We start from the raw sequence: 22,243 nt of genomic DNA, 5'->3' as shown, positions 1-22,243 counted from the left end.
TGCCTCTGCGGTGGGTCCGTGGCGGTGCCCGCCCCGCCGGGTCTGCCCGGGTTTTGCGCGCTGATGCCTCCTTGTGCGGAGGCCGCGGCAGCACGTAACGCGCCGCGGCCGTTCCGCTGGGCCCGGCAGCCCGCAACGCGGTGGCCCGCCCGCCGAGCCGGGCCTTTTCCGCGCTCTCCTAAGACAGCCGCAGTAAGTGGCCTACGTCGCCACAGGGAAGCCGATGGCGTTGGTTAACACAAAGGTCTGAGCGCCGTCGGGGCTCGGGCGTGCCCAGGCTGCTGCAGCGGGCGGGAGAACGCGGGGGCCCAGCGGAACCGCTCCGCTGCCCGCCTCAGGGGATACGCGTACACATGGGCGGGCACGGAGACGTTCTCTGGCGCCGAGGCGGCCATGTCGGCACAACGGCCCCCCGAGTAGCGGGACTCCCCTCCCTGAGGGGCAGGAGAGGGCGCCCCTGTGGAGGCGGGGAGCGGGGAGGAACCCAGGGGGGCACACCCGCCTACCCGCCCTCCCTACGCTGCTGGGCTTAGGGACGGCTCCCGCTGTGGGAGCTTGGAACCGCCACGCCCAGGAGGCGCCTCCTCCCAGCGCGGAGGCCGCAGCGGGGCGGCGGTGGAGCGCAGCGACGGGACGGTGCTCCGGCGGGACACGCAGTGCGCAGGGCACCGCCCCCGCGGCCCCACCCCGACAGCCGCTGCTGACGGGTGTGTTGGCGCGGAGCCTCGATTGGCGATGCCTCGGCGAGGAGCGCCTCCATCGGCGGGCGATTGGGCAGGGCTGGCGGCAGCGCGGCGGGTTGCTAGGGGCGGGGCGGGGGAGCGGGCGGGCGCGGAGTCGGGGCGCGGGGGGGTGAAAAGAGGCGGTGCCGCTTTTGGCCTGTGCCCCGGCGCCCCGCACCGGCACCCGCGGGGAGCGGGTGAGGACAGCCTGTCTGGGACTGGGCTATCTTGCCTAGGTCTCGCGTGGGCTTGCGGTAGGTGTTCCCGGGGCGCGCCAGCCCTCTCTCTGTGGAGCCCGGCCCGGCCCCCGGTAGCGGCTGGCGGCGGCGGCGCGCCTGGGCTGTCCCGGAGGTCGGTGCGTGGCCGCTGCCTGTGAGCAGCTTTCCGCCGCTTCCTTCCTGTCCTGTCGCGGGTGATTTTCCGGGTCCGCCATCCCGGGCGGGCGGCAGCCTGGGAGGTGCAAGCAAAGCAGAAAGCGGTCGGCGTGGCTCCGGCGCAGAGGTTGGAAGTGAAGTCTGTGTGTCGCGCAGTTACCTTCGTCCCTTACAGCCGGGCTGTGTTGGCCGGGTGCCTGGCAGTAACATCCAAGTCCAGCGCCTGGACCCTTCTGGCGCTCAGCGATTGTGCTCAGTTTTGTGGGATGCAGGATGTCACAGAGCCATTCTGGGTGTAAATGCTGAGCGAGGATGGAGGCTCACACCCATGCTTGCACTCTGTGTTTTATTGCTGATGAGCTGGTGGTGCTGAAGGTGTTGCAGGCTTTAGATATATCCCCCGTGCCTGTTTGGTAGGGATCCTGAGGAAGAGGTAGCCTGGTTTTGTGCCTGTTCACTGATATATGCATCTTGCTTTCTGATTTCTCATAATACACAAAGAAGTGACTATTTCCCTGTTTGTTGGAGGGGAGGAGGAGCGTTTTCCTTTTTGTGACACAATTAAAGCACTTTAAGAAGGGCTGATACACTCTGTAGGTAATGTGTTGTGCAGCACAGAAAATCCAGGTGTTTCTGGACCTAGTGCTAAGTACAGTGCTCTTCTTTTCAATCTGTTTTAATTAGGCTAGTCCTCCCATCACAGAAGCAATTACTGTGTGGTTTTTTTTTTCCCTTGAAGCTAAAGTTTATTTTTCCAGAATCGTGTGTATGATGTATGTAAGTTCAGAGACTTCCTTGGTTTTTTGCCTTGCCAGGCTATAGCCAGTTGCTGAGAGATGAACATAGTTTCCTATAAAACTGGTTGTCTTCATAATAGCATTTTTAATGTGTTAGTGTGTGTGGGAGCACAGTCCCGTCATACATTCAGTATTTAAAAAGCAAGTTATCAGTTGCTTTAAGTATTGAAGAACCACTTCCAAATCTACCTGAAGATATGCTCTTGAATGCATTTTCTGTGAACTGTGATGTTTAAGCATGTTCAAATAATCTACTGTTTGAATAATATTGCTGAAATGTAGAACAGCAAAAAATACCACGACTTACAGGGGTGAGGGATGTGGAACCATACATAAAGAAACTGACCAGAGTTTCTCTTGACACTTTTTGAATCATGTCTGTCTGTTTTCTTTCTTAAGGATATGTGAATATCAGGAGGAACTCTGAGCTAAAGGTGCTTACTATACAGAGCAATAAGCAAAAGCCCGCTGAGAAGTCATATGATGGACTTGCAGATACCATCTTTTGAGCGTTTGTTGTGGGAGTGGTCAAACCTTGCCACATGAGCTGCATGTGGCTGGCTAGCAATTCCAGCGTCACTTGTCAGCCATGTGGATTTCTCAGAACTGCCTAGATTTTTAGTGTGATTTCTTAGAACTTGTAAGAAAGTGTTATAGTCAGCAAAATATGCCTGTAGATTCTAGGGAGCGGTTGTGGAAACTGGTATTTCATGAAGGAGCATGTATCAGCTGCTAAGCAGGAAGTAGATTCATGCAGGGTTTTGATCCTTGGCATAGGTAGAAGTTAGACATCACTCATAGATTCTGTCAGCTCCCCATATTCCTGCTCTGTCAAATATTTCACTAAGTTTTGCTTAAACAAAGATGAAGGTAGTAAGCACCTTAGCCTAGCAGGCTAGATGTGCAGGTTTAGTGAGGTGAACTGGAAGAAATTAGGTGTGTATTGGGGTTAAAGAACATGAGCTGTGGGAAAGCGTGACTCCAGACTGTGTGAAGGCTTTGGTACACAGCAAGTAGACTTAACAAGTATGACTTCCCCCTAATACAGAATGTGTTTTGTTTGATTTTTTTTTATTTGTTTGTTTTTCTTTTATGTAGCTACTCTTGAAAACAAGGAAGTTTGTAAGTGTTAGATATGACAACAAATAAACCACAGTTTGGGTGGTAACTTGCACAATGCTCTGTATTGTAGTGCGGAGGGGAAGGAAGCAGTGTGCCACCAAGCTTAATCTTTCAGTCCTGCTTTTGTTTGCAGTTTATTCTATTTCTCCTTCTGAAGTTAACCTGACCAAATGATGAGTATGTCTTGTGCTTGCTCAGGCGTGTCTGTCTTCAATTTTCTTGTTACAAGGGCTGCAGAAATCGCAGTATTGACAGCTCTTCTCTTGAGCTGAAGTTAAAACTTTTTGGTGATATAAATGCAGGGTCTTTCAAATTCCTGTAAAACAGCAACCAAAGTGTGTCATCAGACAGCGTAGTGGCTGTTTACTTACTTTGATTGCTCTGGATGTTTGACTAGGAGCTTTGAATCGCTTTCTGCAGAGATGCTCATCTCTTGCCAATGACTAGATGGGGGACATGGGCTCCTAACTCTGGCACTCTTGACTTGTGCTAATAGTGAATGTCTGTGGTAGGTGGGGTGTCCTCCCTCTAGCATCTAATGAGACACCCACTCTTCAGCTGACTGAAGATGTTCTGTTTTACCACCCTGTGTATAATTCATGTTGCTGAACTCTTTCCAGGGCACGTGAAATGGCCGCAGATGACAAACGATCTCCGACACTGGACTCTGCCAGTGATCTACCTCATTCTCCTAGCAGTCCATCTCATCTCACTCACTTCAAACCCCTGACTCCTGACCAGGACGAGCCTTCTTTTAAATCAGCCTATAGCTCTTTTGTAAATCTGTTCCGTTTCAGCAAAGGTAAGTGCTTGGGAGAATGTGTATGCATTGATTGTATGTGCCATCTGTTTTATTGATGCCTTCTACTGCCACATAATCTTGTAAAAACACCTCTGAATGTAAGAGCATAATGTCAGATGGCTGGCCAAATGGATGATGGGTCGGTTCTTTTGTGAGGAATTTTGCATTTGCTTTTGGGTTACATAGTAGAGCTTTGCTTTGGGAGTAGATAGCCAACATCTTGCAACTAGAAATCTGTGGCTGCCCATGAAGGTCAGAGACAAGACAGTTAGCAGAGAGTATTATGTAGCTTCTTAGCTGAGCATCTGGATTTCCTGTGCCTCTATTGAGTTTTTGGGGCTAAAAGCAGGAGTAACCATCTGCCAGCCTATATGAGCAAAATGTGTGCCTGTCTTTCCAATGCAAGTTGTTACTCCAGACTTTGTCCACTCCTCACCTTTCTGAGCATCTTGTACCTTCAGTTGTGTGGCAGCTGAGCTGCAATAAAGCAGTGTATTTATAGGAAGTCCACCCTTAATTTGCATGGCTTAGGTATTCCCCATTAAGAGGTCTGAAGTGTTGTGAAAGTTTTGTATATTAAAAAGTAATAGTTGATTTTGGCCTTTGTGCTACATGTATCATGAAACAATTGTATTCTCAGTAGGCAAGCTCTTAAAGAACTATGTGATTTTTTTCTTTCTTGTTTCAAAGAAATATACTGGAAAGAGTGGTGAATGAACGCACCTTGGTTTTGTACAAAAACTATATCTCTTTGCTGGTAGATAGCAAACTGGTCAGCTGCTTTTGTTTAGTCTGTTCATTGTCCAGCTTTGCTAAGCATACTTCTGCGATGTTTGGGCTAGGGAAAAAGGGCCAATATAGCTTTTTGCATAAGCAAACTAATCTGTTCAGATTCTTCTTATGCAGAGTGAAAAATAATTACTTGGTATGACTGCTATTATTTTGCAAGAATGGAATATCACCTGTCATGATTAATTTATTGAAAGTAACGTAAGAAGTGGTCGCTATCGGCTTCACTTGTTTGTCTGACAAATGTAGCTGGAGTCAGCAAAGTATTGTGTTGAAAGAGTGGAAAACAACCTTGAAACAGCACGTGAAATGGACATGTTACTGGAATAAGTGAGAACCTGTCTGTACTTGATCCTCTGATGGAAGAGGGTGGTTTATTAAAGGCTGCAGTAGCTTCAATGAGACCTTAGTACTGGCTTCTAACATAACTGAAAAACTCTTTTCAGGGCAGAAGCTGTAATCAAGCATAGCTATTCCATATAGTACAAATAATTCATGCTTGCTGGTTTTTTTTTTTTTTTTTTTGTGGGTTTGTTTTTTTTTTCTAGATGCTTTCACATTAGAGAGATTTCTGAAACAGCCTGAGCCTTGGAAGACAAGTTCTGCGTAATGGCTTGTTTCCACATTTTGTATAATACTTTTCTGACTAAAAATTAATGTATTTTGTTATGTATAATGATCCAAATGAGCTGTTTATGAGAATTTTTTTACCCTTAGTTTTGCATGCACTACTGTTTGTCTTTATCATGTCTGAACAGTTGGTTTCTTGCTTTTTGTCAAATCCAGATGATGGCAGGCTTTCATCCCCAGCGGAGAGAGCAGAGGCAGGACAGAGTGATCCCCAAGCGTTGAGTGGTGGCTGGTCCAGTCCTCAGCATCCCACCAGGGCTCAGTCTCTGAGGTCACCGGTTTCTTACAAAAAACAACTGACTGGTGAGCTTCAAAGAAGATCTTCTACAACCCTGGGTAATTTCAGCTTTTTGTGCTACAAGGGAATGTTGTACTAACCAGTCTGGGATGCTTCAGAGTGAGGTGGAAGGAGGTGAACAAAGGTTTGTTAGCTGTCTAGACTGATAGAATTTGGTATCAGGCTATGCTGCTTCTGTTAGTGAGGTCGCACTTTAACCTCAGAAGTATATTCCCTCCACCCTTCTCAGTGTTCCAGCAAGACACTGTTGTTGGTGGCTCTGCTGTTTCAGTTACAGAACAGTCTGGAACAAAAGAGGCTGCCAAAACACATCCAATGCTTTAAAGTCACTTGAACCTTGATCCTGAAAGTTTCTGCTTTGTCTTCAGAGACTTCAGTTTCTTAACAGCCACGTGCAAACTATGATTTCAGAGCTCAGTCTGAATGGGGTTGATGTTTGTGTCTTCAAGAGAGTTATAAATGCAGGTTTTTGCTTGTAGCTGTTTTGAGGAGAATTGAATAGGAACTTGTGTCCGAACCTTCTTGATTCCTAACATTGGAACTGTTGCCAGATGCCTGCTGAATCTCTTTTAGCTGGAATGGGAGTTAAATGTGATTTTGAAAGTGCAACTCTGTAATGGTTTTATGAAGGTCTAGAAGAGCTAGTAAGTAGATTGCAGGGATCCTACTTGAGATCTGCCTGGTCACTGTCGGCCATTCATGATAACCTTGGGCAAACTGCTAAGTTGTGTAGAAATCCTGTGCAAGACAGTATTTCCAAGAGTATGGGACCTAGTGCAAACAAATAGGTTCTTAAACGTTGTTAATGTGTGTGGGGTTTTTAGACAGATGCTGAGTCTTGGTAAACAGGCAAAAGTCCAGTTCAGATAACTAGCATTTTCATCTCTCTAAGTCATTTGCATGCTGTCTTAGTTGAACACATTCATCATCTTACTCCTTGCCTTCTAGTACTGTTTGTGCTATTCAGTTGTACCTGTCACAACAAACCAATTAAGGTTGGTTTGTTTGTTTGTTTGGTTGGTTGGTTGATCTTAAAGCTTTTTCTCAAATCCTCCAAGTACAGCAGTGTGCCCTGACTGATTTGCCAGTTTACTTTACTTTATTCTTAGTTACCTCTTGTAAATCACTTGGAAATTATCTGGGAATTACAGGCCTTTAGGAGGGATAAGTATTTCTGCCTTCTGAATACTGAACAAATCTTGCTGTTTGACTTCTGCTGGAAGTAGGCAGCCAAGGAAATAAGACTTAGTCTAAGGTGTGAGGAGGGAACTGTTGCTGCATTATTCCAACTTCTTTTCAGGACCTCCATTCATGTCCCTGGGTTTGGATGGAAGTACGCTTAGGAAAACGTGATGATGAATCAGCCTGGAGAGAAGTAAAGTTAGACCAAGCAGGAATTGCTGGCTTTTTGAAGAGATTTCTGTGATATTGAGTGCTGAGTGGCCTGACTCACTGTTGAGTATCTTCTCCCAAATAACCTCAGTGCTGTAAAAAAACATGAACTCTGTGTAGCACAAGTAAAAGTGTACTGGATTGGTGAGGAGGTTTCAGGGGAGTTTTTCAGGTCCTATCATTGTATTTGAAGAGGAGAAAAATACTTGCATTTCTCCTGTCCAAAAATCAGGCATTGCTTTTTTTGAAGCAAACTTTTTAGAAAATTATTTTTCATGCCTTCTTTTCACTTAATGGGTGCTGAATAATCAGATTTCCGAGGATTTCTGAACATTGAGCAGAGGAGAATTTTATGTCTGCCATTGCAGCTGATACTGATCTGCACATACAGATAATTTTAGAAATTATTCTCGGATCTAAAGAATAAAAAGTATGAAAGGAAGTGATGTGATTTACATGTAGACCTAGATTGGTAGGTCAGTTCACCCATTCAGTTCGGTGACTGCGAGGTGTCTAATCTGGTTGAGTTTTCGTGCAACCTTGTATCTGCAGGCCTGTAAATGTCTCTCTAGGCTGGGCCAGTACTTGGATACTTCGTAGCATACGCAAGAAAATTCACAAGTCCTTCACAAAAGTCTCACTAGCCTACTTGAGTTTAAATAACATGCCAAGCTTAAGCAAACTGAAAAGAATAAATAAATAAAAGATTGCTGGTGCCTCTAAACAGGGATGGAATGAAATTGACTCCAGCTCCTCAGCTGACCATTAGCTTCCACTGTCCACACAGCAGGTATTCTCGTCAGTCTCAGGGACTGTGTTGGCTGACAACTGCAAGCACAGAACAACGTGGAGGGATGGTTGCTTTTGTATGGAGCTATCTAGTATAAAATATATCAGATTTCAGTTGTGTGCTTCCCTTCACGACTGCTTAAATGAAAATGTTATAATAGCACCTTATTTGCTTTTGTGAAAATAGGAGAAACTGCTGGGTGGCTGGCTTATGTCAGAGATGCTTTGTGGGTTGTACAGCTGAAGAACCAGTGCTGAGACTCTGCACTGACTTCTGTGGCCTCCCTCTTGGGTAATCTGTTGCATCCTCATGTGCTGGAGTAGGGTGCTGGGGAGCTGGTGTCACTTCTGCAGAGACAGTGGGCCCAGCTGGTTGTTTTGGGCTGCACGTGTCTGTGTGTGCTGTCAGCTGAGTGCTGTCAAGCTGCTGGGTTGAACAAAAATAGTCTCCTACTGAGATAATGTCACAGCTTGCAAATCCAATTTAAGGAGAACTAGAAACGCTGACCAGTTGGAGAGGGAGCATTGGTAGTAAAAGCACTTCTAGTTTGTTACTCTGTCATGCAGGGTAATGCTGTTAATGTTAGACAATTGTAGCAGACTAGCAGTAATAGGGAATGGCAAAGGAGCTTAGTAGGAGTAAGGAAAGGCCAACGATCATATGAGGAGAAAGAAGGCCTGATGAAAGTGTGTGGTGATTACTGGGAATAAAGAACATGACTTATTATCAGAGCATCTTTTCTCTTGAAAAAGGTTTTGCAAAATGAAAATGCATGTTGTAAAATGAAGTTAAGGACAGCTTTCGTACTTTTCATGGCAGTGATTTGAGGAAGATGCGATGTTTGAACTGTGATAGTGAACTTGAATATGAAATGACATGCTTTGGCAGCAAACAACTAGAAAGCAATTAATGTTGATTTGTGTTAGGAAAACTGCAGCATCCCTGGCGGAGATATTTGTTTATTGTTGAAAGAGTGAAGCTCTCTGTTCTACCTCCTGTGTTAGTGTATGGTTAGCTCTCTTCCTGTAAACTGAAACTAGCAACTAAGTTGCAACAAAGTAGTTCTCATACTGTCTTTGACTTGTCATTCACTGTAAAGTGAATGCTAAAATATATAAGGCCATGAAAGAAACTCTGGAAAAATATATTTCAGTGATTCAGTAACTGAGGATACAGAACAATTGCATGATGTACTGAGCAAATCTTTCTGTGGCCTGAACTCAAAAGAGTGTACTGAGTAGGTAATCATAGCTGGAATGGTATTGCAAGTTCCTACCCAGTGATCACAGTTCAGGTGGGGAGAGTAGGAAAAAGAGAAGAAAAGCATGTAGCATTTCAGAGGATGTATAGGTTTTGCCAAGGATTGGCAGCCATGAATACATACAGGAAAGATAAATAGGTTAGAAATACATCAAATTGGAAATCAAGATGGGATTCCTTTGGTGTGTTGAGGTTTTGTTCAGTGAAACCACAATTGTTGCATAAACTTCTAGTCCTGAAAAGATGTGTTCCACACTCATGTTGGTGTGTTAAATTGAAGGGCTGAGAAGCAACTGGCTCTTGTTTGTTACATGCTAAATGATATCAAGTGAAAAATGGCTGTCTTGGATGAGTGTTTGGCTAGGGAAGAAGAGTAAATGGATGAAGATATGGTAGAGCTGTGGACTGAGAAAGTATAAGGACTCTATATATCAAAACCATGAGGAAGCCATCTTCACTTCCTGCAGTTGTTTTTGTGCTCGTTGAACAGTGACAAGCAAAAGTTTGTGGAGCTGGTCTGGTTGTCATAGCAGATTAAATAACACTTAAATAAAGTTTAATTTTATTTTTAAAACCTAATTTATTGTATATAGTTTTATTTGTGGCTGGTGGGGTGTGTGGTTTGTTGTTTTGGAGGGAGGGGATGCTTTTTTTTTTTTTTTTTTTTTGTTTGGCTTTTTTAGTAGCATATACGGAGTTTGCTGCTTTAGGAGCACTAAAGGGCTTACCACTACTTAGATGTGTAAGTGTGGTCAACCTTCTTGGGATCAAATCAAATGAAGATATTAAATCTTTTCAGAAGTGCAGCTGATGGCAGTTGGGATGATGATGTGGGCAAAGCAAGAAAAATACTCTTATAGCTTCAGGTTTGTGAAAGACTGTGAGTTTTGCAGATATAATGGTGAAATAAGGAAATACAGTTACAATGCTGAAAGCATATACATCTGTAAATTGTGTGTGCATTAACTGAGAAAATGGCTATGGTATTTACGGTAATAGAATTTGGATCAGGAGTAAGAGTTAACCTAGGATTGGTAGATGTGAATCCTTTTATAAGGACGGTGTTTTAGACACAGTGTGTCCTCTACTGCAGGAGCTACAATTTCTTGCATTCTTGCTATACAGTGCATTTTCCCCCATAAAGGGAGAAATCACATGATTGAAAAGGAAGAGCCAACTGAATTTTAATTCGATGATTGGTCAGCTTCTCTACTACATACAGTTAGCCATGTGTTCCTACTGCCAATGGCATACTTTTTCTAATGCAGGTACCATCCTTTTGGCACTGTTTTGCCAAAAGGCATTGACATTTGATTAACAAGAAAAACCAGTGTGGAGTTCCTCAGTTCTGTTTATGTCCGTACTTTGGGAATTATTTGGTTGACAAGATTTGTAGCTAGTTAGGCAGGAGGCCTGATAGTAACATTCCTGGAAAGAAGATACTCTTGAATTAAAATGTTACAGCAGGAAAGTCCAGGAACTAAATGCTGCATAGATCTTGTGATAGAAGTAAGGAGGAGCCAAAGGTTTCTATGGTATTACCAATGTTCTCTTGAAATATTAAAATCCCTTTAATCACCTTAAAGTACTCAACTTGATACTGTCCAAAAGTATTTTTGTTAGAATTTTTTTTCCTTTTTAATAAATTCCTAGCGGCTAGCTGCAGAACTGGATTTAAGCACTCTAGAACCTCTTTAAAATCATCCTCTGTTGTGGATTCTTTGTTGTACATAGATCATTAAGCAGCTATATGTGGACTGATTAACTGAAAATATCTATTAAGAACCTGAAGAAGAATCCCACACTTTTAATCACATTACTCTAAGGGTTTTGATTCCCTGCACACACAGGAACAGCGCAGTTACTGCAAAGCAAGAGTTAACACGCTTCTGCTGGTGCTGTCAGCATTCTTGCTGACATCAGTGATATGTAAAGCAGTAAACAGAAAGCAGCCATGTCTGTTCTTCCTGTACTAGGGGGGAGGAAAATAAAATGCTAGTCAAATGGAGAGCAGTGAAGCTGGTAAGAAACTTTAAACTATTTAGAAAAGTTGTTGATGTTGAAAAGTAACTCTGAAAATGTTTAAATATTCAGGTAAATACAGCACTGTGTTTGCAGAGCCTTCTGTAGAGAAGGATCGTATTTGTAACTCATGCAGCAATGCTTCAAAGTAATCAAGCATTTTATAGGAAAGAAATTAACTGCGTTACCTTTTATTTAGGAGTCTGTTTGCTATAGTTAATCAAGAATGACTGTACAAATTCTCAAGAACTTGGCTTTTTTCTTAGGAAAAAAAACCCAAAAAAACCAAACCTCAGAAAGGTGAACTTCTGGATGCATTTTATTCTTAGTTTCTGTTTTTAATAGAGACTGAGCAATTGAGTCCTGCTACTTGCTGTAGTTCAGGTTAAGGCATTGACTTATAGCAGTCCTAGAATAAATGTGAATATTGTAAGTATTAATATCCTAGAGGGCATTGTAAAATGATACTTCAGTACTTTCTAAAAGAGGATTACAAGTTTAATATAGTAGGTTGAAAATAACTTCATTTCTTTAAAAGATTTTTTCGTTCTCAGAGAACTTAAGTTGGTTGTTGTAAGCACAGAGGACGGTATTTAAAATGTCAAAGCAAGCTATCTGACATCAGAAGCTCCTTTTAGGGGAGAAGAGTGCAAGGGCAAGAAGTGATACACACTAACTTTTGTAAAGTACATACGTATGTGAACATTTCTCCCTCTAATGGGGTTTTGTGTTGTGATGTAACTGTTGATGTATCATGGAAGAAATGAAAACTACTCTCCCTTCCCTTCCAGACAATCGAAGGAAAGTAGAACCGCCTCTTGGAGGTCATGATCCTCGAACAGCAGTTCAGTTAAGAAGCCTCAGCACCGTTTTAAAGCGCCTCAAAGAAATCATGGAAGGGAAGAGCCAGGTACTACTACTTCTGAGGGATTTGTAGGCGGAACTATCTAGAAACTGAATTGTTTACTGGGCTTCTCTGAGCTTCAGTTTTAGATACATCATGGGGATTTTTTTCAGATGTTTGAAGGATAAGTGAATAAACTAAAAAAAATAATTGTATGAGTGCAGGGGAAACAACTTAAGTTGATGCTGACTTTTGACATGTCAAACATCTGTCATACTGTAGGAGTGAAATATTGCAGTTTCTCAGCTTCTTGAATTTGGACCAGATGCTCTCATTTTAGACTCCTTTCCAATTCTGTATTACCTAATCTAGTGTTACCTGATGGTTTTCTTCCTTGAAGGCTAAGCATGCGGAGGTGAAACACATTGACTGTCACAAATAGCAATGAGAATTCACAAATAGTAATGAGAATTATGAGAATGAGTTGAACCTGCTGCTTACTACGGTAATGATTGGTCAGCAATATTTGCTTGAAAGGCTTGTGTTGTTACTTAATTTTGATTCAGGTGGATGAGGGTCTGGTGGTTGCCGCTGACTTGCTGATTTCACCTCCTTCTGCTATGTTGGACCCCATGCCTTTAAGGGAAGGATCTAGTTGAGAAAAGAAGCCACAACTATTTATAAGTGATGATATAAATAGCAATGTCTGTGAGCAAGACGTGAACAGGCAAAAGTACATTTAATTAAACTGAATGAAGAGGAAAAAGGCTTTTGGCTTGGTAGCTTTTACAGGTAGACTTTGAGTAAACTCACATAGCTTCCAGTCCTGTTCTGCTTGTAAGAGTAACTTTGCTTTGGTAGAAAGGGTGATATTTTTTGGGGGTGAAAAACAAGCCTTTAATTGCAGTAAGCAGAGCATTGAGTGTGGCCTCTACTAATGTTTCAGTTTGTGGCAGCTTCTGAAGGCCCTGGGGATTTTCAGTCATCTTTGAAGCTGTTGGAGAAGTAAGTGCTCAGACAGACAGGATGCAGCAGTAAATGAATATATCTAGATCCTTCTCTGAAAGCAGTATGTTAGTTGTCAGTGTGCTGACTTCTGCACAAATTACCATGCATCACTGCCCCTGACTGTAGCCATGTCTTGTTTGAGTCATTCTAGGCAACAATTTCTTCCTGCTGTGGACTTGGCCTGTCTCTATAGGAGAGCACTTTACTGTTGTAGAAAGGATGTGTCAGATCCTGGAAGGTGCTGCTCTAAGCAACCTCTACTGCTAACAGAGGCCAGACTTCTGTTCTGAACCCTTCCTTGTAGGCTGAGTGTTGGCTCTGACTTGAGCAAGGCAGAATGCTGGAAGGTGTCACCAGCAATGGCTGGGTTTCTAAACACCCAGTCACGTGCAAGTGGGGTAGAGGCACTGCTGCTTGGAGCAGCCACTCTCTCTATATGGCAGAACCAGAGACTTGACTTATCATACAGGGCTGTGGCAAAAACTGTTAATCAACATCCCCTGTGGCTTTGCAGCACTTCCTTGGCAAAGCTCTTCACTGCATCTTTCCCTGCTTGAAGCTTAGTATTCATCTTAAAAAAAATTCCTAGACTCTCTTGAACACTAGACTGCCTTGAGCAGTTTTTGACCTTTCTGTACAAATTTTCTTGGGTGAGGACAGCATGAAATTGTTGTCTTGTTGATCATAACTGTTTTGATCTCAAAATTGATCTAGCAGCTGTGTCAAACTTCACTTAGTGAACAAAATAAACCCCAATTCAGGGCATGTGTGTTTTGTGTGGGGTTTTTTTTGGGGTTATGTGAAAATCAGAGTATGGCTCACCTTTCTTCTCTGTGGTTTCTCTGTTCTCAGATTGTTTTGAGAAAATTCTTACAGCACTTTCTCTTCCTAAGAGAAGTATTCAGTCCCTCTAAAAAAGGCTCATTGCCAGAACTGAACTCTAGCAAAGAGTGTTTCACAGTCAGTGCTGTCATGTGGCCATTAGCTGTTGTCTCCATCCATGGTAATTGTAACTAGTGTGCTCAGAATCATAACTGAGAGGTTTGTCTTGCTCTGTTTATAGCTACAACACCACGTTTTAACTCTTTGTTTTCAAGTCTTAAAATCAAGACAAAAATTCCTGTGGCAGTGTATGTTGTTATCTACTGAATGTGTATTCCACAGTTCTCTTCACATAGCAGTTAACCTGGAGTTTTGAAACAACATCAATCTGGGACATGGGCTTTTTCAACTATTTACCAGGTTTTGAAGAATTTGATGATTTAACAAAACTTTTTACATGTATCTATAATCCTTTCAAAATACATCCCAGTATTAGCTGTTGAAATTATCCTTCTGCACTGATAATTCCTGATAGCTTGATTTACCCCTGGATAACAACTTCAACTAAAGTGTGCGGTTTGATTTTTTTTTTTTTTTTTTTTTTAAACTGTGCTATTTGGGGGCCTGTCATGCTAGAGGAAAATGAAAGGGAAGAGCAATCAGTACTTCATACTTTTGCTTCTTCTTGACCTTTATCAACAGCTCATGATAGTTTTAATCTGCTTTGCTTCCATCTTGAATCGAGAAGGCGAAAGCTTACTAGATTTATTCTCGCAGTTAAGAACTCTCAGCCTTCTAGCTCAAGAGTGCACACGCACACACAGGCGCATATATGAATATATGAAATTGTCCTTTTCATGTGCACAGTCTACAAAGCAAACATGAATCTAAACATGCTTTTTTATTTACAAAAAAGGTTTTCCTCTGCTGCCTTCCCTTGTAGGACAGTGACTTGAAACAGTACTGGATGCCTGACAGCCAGTGCAAAGAATGCTATGACTGCAGTGAGAAATTCACCACCTTCCGGCGGAGGCACCACTGTCGACTTTGTGGGCAGATCTTCTGTAGTCGATGCTGCAATCAGGAAATCCCTGGAAAATTCATGGGCTACACAGGTAGGGTTTATTTGTTGAGAAGCTGAACATTCTTTGTGTGCTCAGCTCTGTTTGGACTGCTGCATTTTAGATTCTAGCATCTGGTAGACAATGCTGTATTGGTCTCTAGTGGGCTTAAAAATAATCATAAAGAATCACAGGACCTAATTTTACCAATTTCTTCATGCACAGTGGTGGATTTTGCCATGCCTGCTTATTTTTACCAACGCTACATTAGTGATGACAAAACAAATATGGCCATTATTTAACAAGGATGTTAACTACAAAAATGTGCTTGAGTAAAAGCTGCTCTTACTAATGATAGTCTTAAAATGTAGTGAGCCATATACTCTAATTGAGAGAGAGGCAAACTCTTTCAAATACCAGCTACCAAACTGTAAACCTCTCCCGATGAAGGTAATGATTTCCATGCATCAGCTGGTATGTTATATCTGACTGGCTATTGTTTTACCATGATTTCATTGTGCACATGTGCTCTCTCTCACTGCCTCTTCAACTTGTCTCTTTCCTACTGGTCACGTGTTACGCATCATTTGACTTGGAGAAATTCCCTAAATGTATAATTATCTGGGGTTTTGCTCTTTAAGGGAATATGAGAACTAGACTTAAACATACAAAGAGGTTTTGAAACAGGAAATCCTTATTTTCCCACCACTACACACTTCTGATCCTGTAGGAACAGAGTACTATTTGTTCCTGTTCACTTACACTCTCTGGTTCCCCTTTCCGTAGGGGATCTCCGAGCCTGCACTTACTGCCGCAAAATAGCCCTAAGCTATGCACACTCCACAGACAGTAACTCCATTGGAGAAGATTTAAATGCTCTGTCCGATTCTGCGTGTTCTGTATCAGTGCTGGATCCTGGCGAACCACGCACACCAGTTGGGAGCCGTAAAGCTAGCCGCAACATCTTTCTGGAGGAGGATCTAACCTGGCAAAGGTAAAGTGAATGGCTTTATGATGAGTTCCAAAATCTTAACTCTGTTTTGAGGCTGACACCTGCCTAGAAAAAAGCTGGTGGTTTCCGTCTAGGAAACTTGGAAGTATATCTCCTGTAAAAAGAATGTAATCCTGAGCTTGCTTCTAGTATTCTTCTCTTCAGGTTGAAATGTGGAAACTTTTCTAGTGAAGTGTTAAATTATTTGCAGTTCTTCCTTTAACCTATTGAATCAGTGATTCTATAACAGTGACAGAGCAGGCTTTTAGCTTCCTTCAGGGTTCAAAAAGACAGCATCAAAAAACATCCCTCCTAACCACCAATGTATTGATAGACAAGTGAATCTAACATTGGTGCTTTACCTGTCAGGTTTTGGATTGGGCAAGAGAATATAAGAGGTCTTATCTGTGTAAATAAGAGAGAAATGGTGTAAGTAACCACCTTGAAAGCACAGCTGTAAAGGTTCTCTGATCTCCTTTCAAAGTGTATTTCTTCTTACTGCTCTTGAATGATGAGATCTTTATTTTTGGAACGTGAATAAATGAACGCTGTAATTTTCAAGTGGTATGCAAGTTAATTTCTGAGGCCCTTAATTTAATGCGAGGGGAGGAAGAAATAATCAGATGTGATATTTCTGCTCATTTCCTTAAAAAGAGAAGATCAGGAAGGTGTGGAGCTACTGAGGAGGTTTTGAGTCAGAGCCTTTCTTTAGCTGAGGGGTAGTGTTAGTGACACGTGCCTCTCAGCAGATCTCTTCCAGTGGTTCTAATAGTATTAAAAGAAAAAAAAACCTCAAAAACCCCCTGTTTTCAGAAAATGCCCAGTTCTTGCTTTGCATGTTGTTTTTCAGACTGTGGTACTCTTCTATGGAAGCAATTAAATAATCAGCTTTAGGCCTAAATAAAGGAAAGTAGTTCAGTTTAGTGTCATGGTCCTCTAAAGCAGTAATGTTGCAATGCTTGAGATAAATTCTACCAAGTCTGGAATTGGGAAATAAGTGTATGTGCTCAGAATGCTTCTCTTCAGGTGTACAAAATAGTAGAAGGTATCATTAGTTCTGTCATCTGATGTGTTACTGTCTTTATTATGGCAATTCGACAGTTTGTAGACATGAACACGTGCAGAAAGTATTTGTATCTTTATTTTGGGCAGCTTGTAGCACTGGAGAAAAATACTGCCTATTCTTGAAAGGCTGCGAACTCTTTCTATATTAGAATACTTAGTCTTGTTGGGAGACACTGAGTAAACATGGGCTGCTTTTGTGTGTGAAAGGGAGAGAGATTGAGATTAGATAGTTTATTGTTGCTTTAGAAGGATTAAAATTTTCTTCAGTGCTTATTACTCTTAAAATGTAAAACTTTGCAGTGGGCTACAGTTCTTTTTATTTTTTGGTTTTTTTTTTTTTTAGTGCTGCATTAGGTAAGTTCTTGGTAAAAGCTGTCTAGCAAAAGCTATAGATAGCATTGCTTGGATTGCAAATATGATGTGTTGGGGAGATGAAGGCAACGCCTCTACCTCCAAAGCATGGAGTAGCAGCCTTTAGAGAAGAAGGATGTGTAAGAAAGGCATATAGGGGAAGAAGGCAGGGTAATATGAGAACTGGGAAAGGCCATATTGTCCAAGGCTTGAGTCTGAGGGGAGAAAACTTGAGTGCTCTCCTCCAGATATTACTTGCCTACACATGGGGAAAGATTTCCCTATTTTCTCATTGATTTAACAGTCATGGGTGTGAATGAGAGGTAACATTATAATTAACTGTCTTTTAATTTCAGCTGTTCTGATGCTGCTGTATGTGGCAAATGTCTCAAACATCTCTAACATGCTCCTTTTCCTTGCAGTTTGATTCACCCAGACTCTTCAACTACCACGTTATCTGCACGCCTTGGGTCTGTCCAGGAGGATGCAGGGAAGTCACCAGCTAGGAACAGGTGAACTAATGATATCTGAGTATTTTCTGTTCTCGATGCACTCCTTGCACAATCTTCACTGTAAAGCCTGTATTTTGGGGCTTGTTTTTACTGAGGATGCTGTTTCATGTCTAAAATGGGACATCCCATTACCCATATGTAGTGGTAAGGAAAGACCATTTGTGTACGTATTTGTATTAAGAAATGTACTGCTTCTGAGGAACGTGTAGTTTGCTGCTGAGTCAGTCAAATAGACATGGTGGTGAAGAGGACAGAAAGGGAAAGAAATGGCTAAGACAGGTAGAGTTCTGAGGAAGCTGAAGAGAAGGAAGTAACAGACTTGGTAATGGGAGGCAAAGACTGAGGTTATGGAGAACAGCATATGTTCTCCAGGTTATGGAGAAGCAGAAGCATAGTTTTTGTTAGTTTGTTTTGTGGGTTTTTCCACACCACCTCCCCACCCCCACCATCTGCTCCCTTTGCTCTTCCTTAAGTATAATCTTGTTTAAGTTACCAGGCTTCCTTAGGCTAAAATCCTATCATAAGTCTTTACACAAGAGTGCTGGAAAGGACTTGAAAATGTTCATAAGAGCTTTAGTATAAGTTGTGACTGCTTGAGTTTAATCCCACTAAGTAGGCTAATATTAGAAGACAAGTAATTTCAACTTCACAGTGCTTCTGCTATGGTTGTGGTTACATACTTCCATTATGGTTAAATTGGGGAAAAAAAGGTGAGGCAAGGATATGAGGAACAGAGCAAAGATAATCCAAATTTCAGTGTTATAGTCAGGAGACATTCAGAGACACCTTTGCATTGGTGTAATAGGAACACAGAATGTTTAGCAATTTGGACGGGTCTGGCAGCACCAATTAAGACTAGGGAACTCAGCCAAGAAGGATGGTGGGTGTACATTTCAGGGAACAGACTGCTTGTAGTCTTTCCCCTGTGCATGACGGGGATGGTTAGAGAAGGTGCACGCTGACTGTACAGCTGAGAACCAAAGATCTTGCCTAGGGGGAGTAAAATACTGATGAATAAACTAGTACCAAAAATCAATTCTGGGCAAACATGGCAAGGAGTCCAGAGTTGAAAGTTCAATGCTAAATAACTGCAGTGACGTCAATAAATGTCTGAAACTTTGAGGTTGTTCTCCTGCTTCCTGTTTGAATTGATGTTGTCTATTTTAAATGGCCTTTGTTGTTTGCTCACACATGCAGTAGTAGGAGAGTTCTAAGATGGACCTGGCAGGCCCAAACTGCTCATTCAAGTTAAAATTTTAACTTTCTGGCTATTCATGGCCTCACCATAATACTTACCTATCTGGACTCACATTTAAGAAGTAACAATGAAGTATAACGTATCTCTGTCAAAATTCTGAACCTGTGGAAACAGAGCTATTTGCTTTGTGCTAAGCAATGCTAGCCTTTAGATTTTGTCAAAGCGGCTGTAGATGTTTCTTTCTAGACAAGATGAGGCAAAAAGGATGCAGGTTGAGTGCATTTAGATGCAGGTAGCAGAGGTTAACTTACTATTATTTGTTTTCCCTGTGGGTGGGGGATATGTGTTGTTTTTTGTTTTTTTTTTTCTCAGATTGATTATTTGTGGGGTAAAAAACTGGCACAATAGTCAAATGTTGCAAGCAAAGGGTTTCAAACTTCCCCTTTGCAGATGCTTCAAAAGGATAGGGATTTTCATTGCAAAATCTCCCCCTCTGTTTTTAACAAAGGTAAATACAATAGTCTTGGATGTAATTGGTAATGATAAAGGCACTGACATGAAATCTAACTGTTCTAACTCTTGCTTAATGCCCTTTTACACAGATTAAAAATCCCTGCTTCTTAAAGGTAGATGGCACAGTTAAAGTAGTGAAATAACTGGAAGGAATGCTTAATGATCGACTTTTATGTCAGTCTCATCTTCCACCTAAGAATCAGCCCCATATTGCTCCTCAAGAGACAGCATAGGAAAAAGCGGTGATTTTGTGACTATTGTACCTACTTCCTTACTGTATGAAAGCTGAAATACCATGGCATTGCTATTTAATGCCTGGGCTCAGACATGTCATTCATTAGGAATTCTTGGTAATAATTAGAGTGTCTGTTAGCCAGTCAGCAAGCTCTGTGAAGTTATCTGAGTTTCATTCCAAAGACTAGAGGCTGGCAACAGTTCTCATCACCGAGACTGCTGCAAGCCTCTTGAATCAGTTCAGCACTGACATTTTGAGCTTCCCTGTTGCTGTATGCAGAAGTGTTTTCCATCCTCACTCCTTAGAGAGCTGTTAGCATGAATAGCTTATGCTGCATTACTTTTGTTGCTGCATGATGAGAAGTTGCACTCTGGTTATTCAGAGGCTTAGTCTAGTTGCAGGATACTGAACAGAGAGTATCTGGTACTTGTATTTACATTTGTGGCTCTGCAATGATTGTTGCAAAATGGTGTGTTTGTACTGGAGTGCGTAGCCAAGATTTCCTAACAGCTGGACTGAGATCAGGTGGGTGCTCCATATTGCAGTACAAGGAAAACTGTCAGCTGGAGTGGCCTCTGGTTTCAGCAGTTAAGCCACCTTAGGGAACAGGTGCTCAAACTTCGCAACTCTGCAAGCTGTCAGACATATATTTCTGAGAGCTGAGGAGAAGGAATTTTGAATGGGTCAAGGAGAGGGGAATCTCAGTGTCCTGTTACAGGAATCCTGGTGTTGACTGCCCTTGCTGGCATCTATCTTGCCTCCAAACCACTGGAGTTTGTAATTACCCAGCATCCCATCCCTTCCCCAGTCTATTCAAATGCAGACATAAATAAACTGCTATTCCTAACCTTAGTTCTAACTGCTTCATACAAAGAGCTTTACAGAAGTTTGTTTAACTTAGATGTTCCAAAGCAATACACTTGCTTCCTGGGAATCCTTTCTTCTGCTTTGATGGGAGAGGAAGCTTTAAGCAGTAGGTCTGTACTGAGGAGAGTGAACAATGTCACAAGCTTAAGTTCCTTTTTAGCATGCTACAAGATCAATGCCTGCTCTGGTGAAGCACTGCACAATGAACACTTACACTTGAATTCTCTCTTCCACTGCAGATCAGCCAGCATCACTAACCTGTCACTGGATCGCTCAGGTTCACCAATGGTGCCTGCCTATGAGACATCTGTCAGCCCTCAGGCCACTCGCACACATATGAAGGCAGAGACCAGCGAGGATGAGCGCAAAATTCTTTTGGTACCTTTCAGGCTTTTGTTTGTCTTGCTCTGTGAAGGCAATGAAGTTTAGCTTTCTTGTATCATGCAGTGGGAGTATCTTGCTGCCTTTAAAGGCTCTTTTCTGAGTGCTGTCACCTGGGTCTTGCCTCCAGGTGGCACAAGGATGGAGAATATTAATGCTGCTTTGGACACATCTGTCTTCCTGAAACAAATCATAGTTTCATGTGGTGTTTGCCTAAAAGTGTTTACAGTTTTAGATTTGGGAAGTATGTTATGCAATGTGGAGTTTGTGTATGGTGGCTCCTTCTGGGTTAAACTTGTCATGGTTCCAGTAGCAGTGCAATGACCTGATTCTGTATTTCTCCAAGTTCAGATTTTCCCTTTCATAGGCCACATAATCGGAAACTTTAAATGACTGCTTTGAAATGATTACACCATGATGAATGAGTTAAAGCTGTTACAGCTTATTGGGCCGAAACATAACTTGGCCTTCCTCATGTTTGCAGAATAAATGTAACGTTTTGCAGAGGGTTGTAGTGACGTACTTGTTTGAAGAGAACTCAATGTGTAACAGTGTTCTGTGTAATCCTATTATCCCCTCCCCACACAGGCAGTGTTGTAGGTGGCACTTACTGTACAATGTTCAGTAGAAAACAGTGGGTTTGTTTTTTTTTTTTTCTTGGAGGGAGGGGAAGTGTTTCCAACAAATCAGGGAAAAAAAGATGCAGAGAAGGGAAGATTAAGATTCAAGATTGCTTGCTCTTGCCAATTTAAAATCAGGAAGGCTAATTTCGGTGTTGTCAGGTATTTGCTTGCTGTCAGCAAAATGGGTACAAGTATTCCTGAGGGTGCAGAAACACTCTAGTTCCTCATCAGGTGCACAACTCCTTTCTAGGGTGCTCTGTAGATGGATAACCACATGAGGGAGAAACATTTTTAAGGCATGTCTTAACACCACCCTGCCCCATGTGTGTATGTTAATGCAGGAAAACTGAAATTTAAAATGCTGTGAACGCAACTTGGACAAAGATGATCAAGTCCCAGCGCATTTCAGCTTCACATTGTTTCTTGGGGGAGAAGAAGATCGGTAGTATCACTTCTGTTCATGTAAAAGCATAAGATGCAGTGTCAATTAATGTAGGATTTTCTGTAATTACCACTGTTTGTTTAATGCCCTTAGCATGTGGAGCTGACTCTATATCAGGAGTTAATTTAAAGCTTAACATATTCAATTCAGAAGGCTAATGAACTTTGCTCATGAAATAAAAGGTAGGGGAGGATATACGTACATTGAGGTAAGCACATACTTCTATGAACTAGAGGTCAAAATCCTTGAGTTGAAAGGATTTGCTCTGTTCTGCCAGTTTGTCCAGATTACTGAATTCACCATGTGAGTTAAGGCTAAACTACAAGGCAGCT

General features: G+C 42.2%; 1 protein-coding gene across 7 annotated transcripts in view; it reads left to right on the top strand.

Annotated features, from left to right (window-relative positions):
- Window positions 1-108: 108 nt before the first annotated feature.
- PIKFYVE (phosphoinositide kinase, FYVE-type zinc finger containing) overlaps window positions 109-22,243 on the top strand; it is a 71,188-nt gene continuing 49,053 nt past the window's right edge. For 2 of the 7 annotated variants that reach the window (XM_086751345.1, XM_086751349.1), the window contains exons 1-8: window positions 870-919; window positions 3,636-3,817; window positions 5,393-5,572; window positions 11,790-11,908; window positions 14,616-14,787; window positions 15,520-15,727; window positions 17,563-17,652; window positions 20,705-20,843. In XM_086751345.1, the coding sequence (XP_086607471.1) occupies window positions 3,646-3,817; window positions 5,393-5,572; window positions 11,790-11,908; window positions 14,616-14,787; window positions 15,520-15,727; window positions 17,563-17,652; window positions 20,705-20,843 (1,080 nt within the window). In that variant the 5' untranslated portion in view covers window positions 870-919; window positions 3,636-3,645. Of the gene's footprint in view, window positions 193-862; window positions 920-2,891; window positions 2,920-3,635; window positions 3,818-5,392; window positions 5,573-9,788; window positions 9,843-11,789; window positions 11,909-14,615; window positions 14,788-15,519; window positions 15,728-17,562; window positions 17,653-20,704; window positions 20,844-22,243 lie in introns of those variants that run through there. The other 5 variants (XM_086751350.1, XM_086751348.1, XM_086751344.1 and 2 more) reach the window with 5 other exon arrangements.

Source organism: Chlamydotis macqueenii, chromosome 6, assembly GCF_036417535.1.
Source record: "Chlamydotis macqueenii isolate bChlMac1 chromosome 6, bChlMac1.mat, whole genome shotgun sequence".
In the NCBI taxonomy this organism is placed as follows: domain Eukaryota; kingdom Metazoa; phylum Chordata; class Aves; order Otidiformes; family Otididae; genus Chlamydotis; species Chlamydotis macqueenii.
Note: the sequence above shows the minus strand (reverse complement) of the source record. Positions and strands in the feature narration are given on the sequence as shown.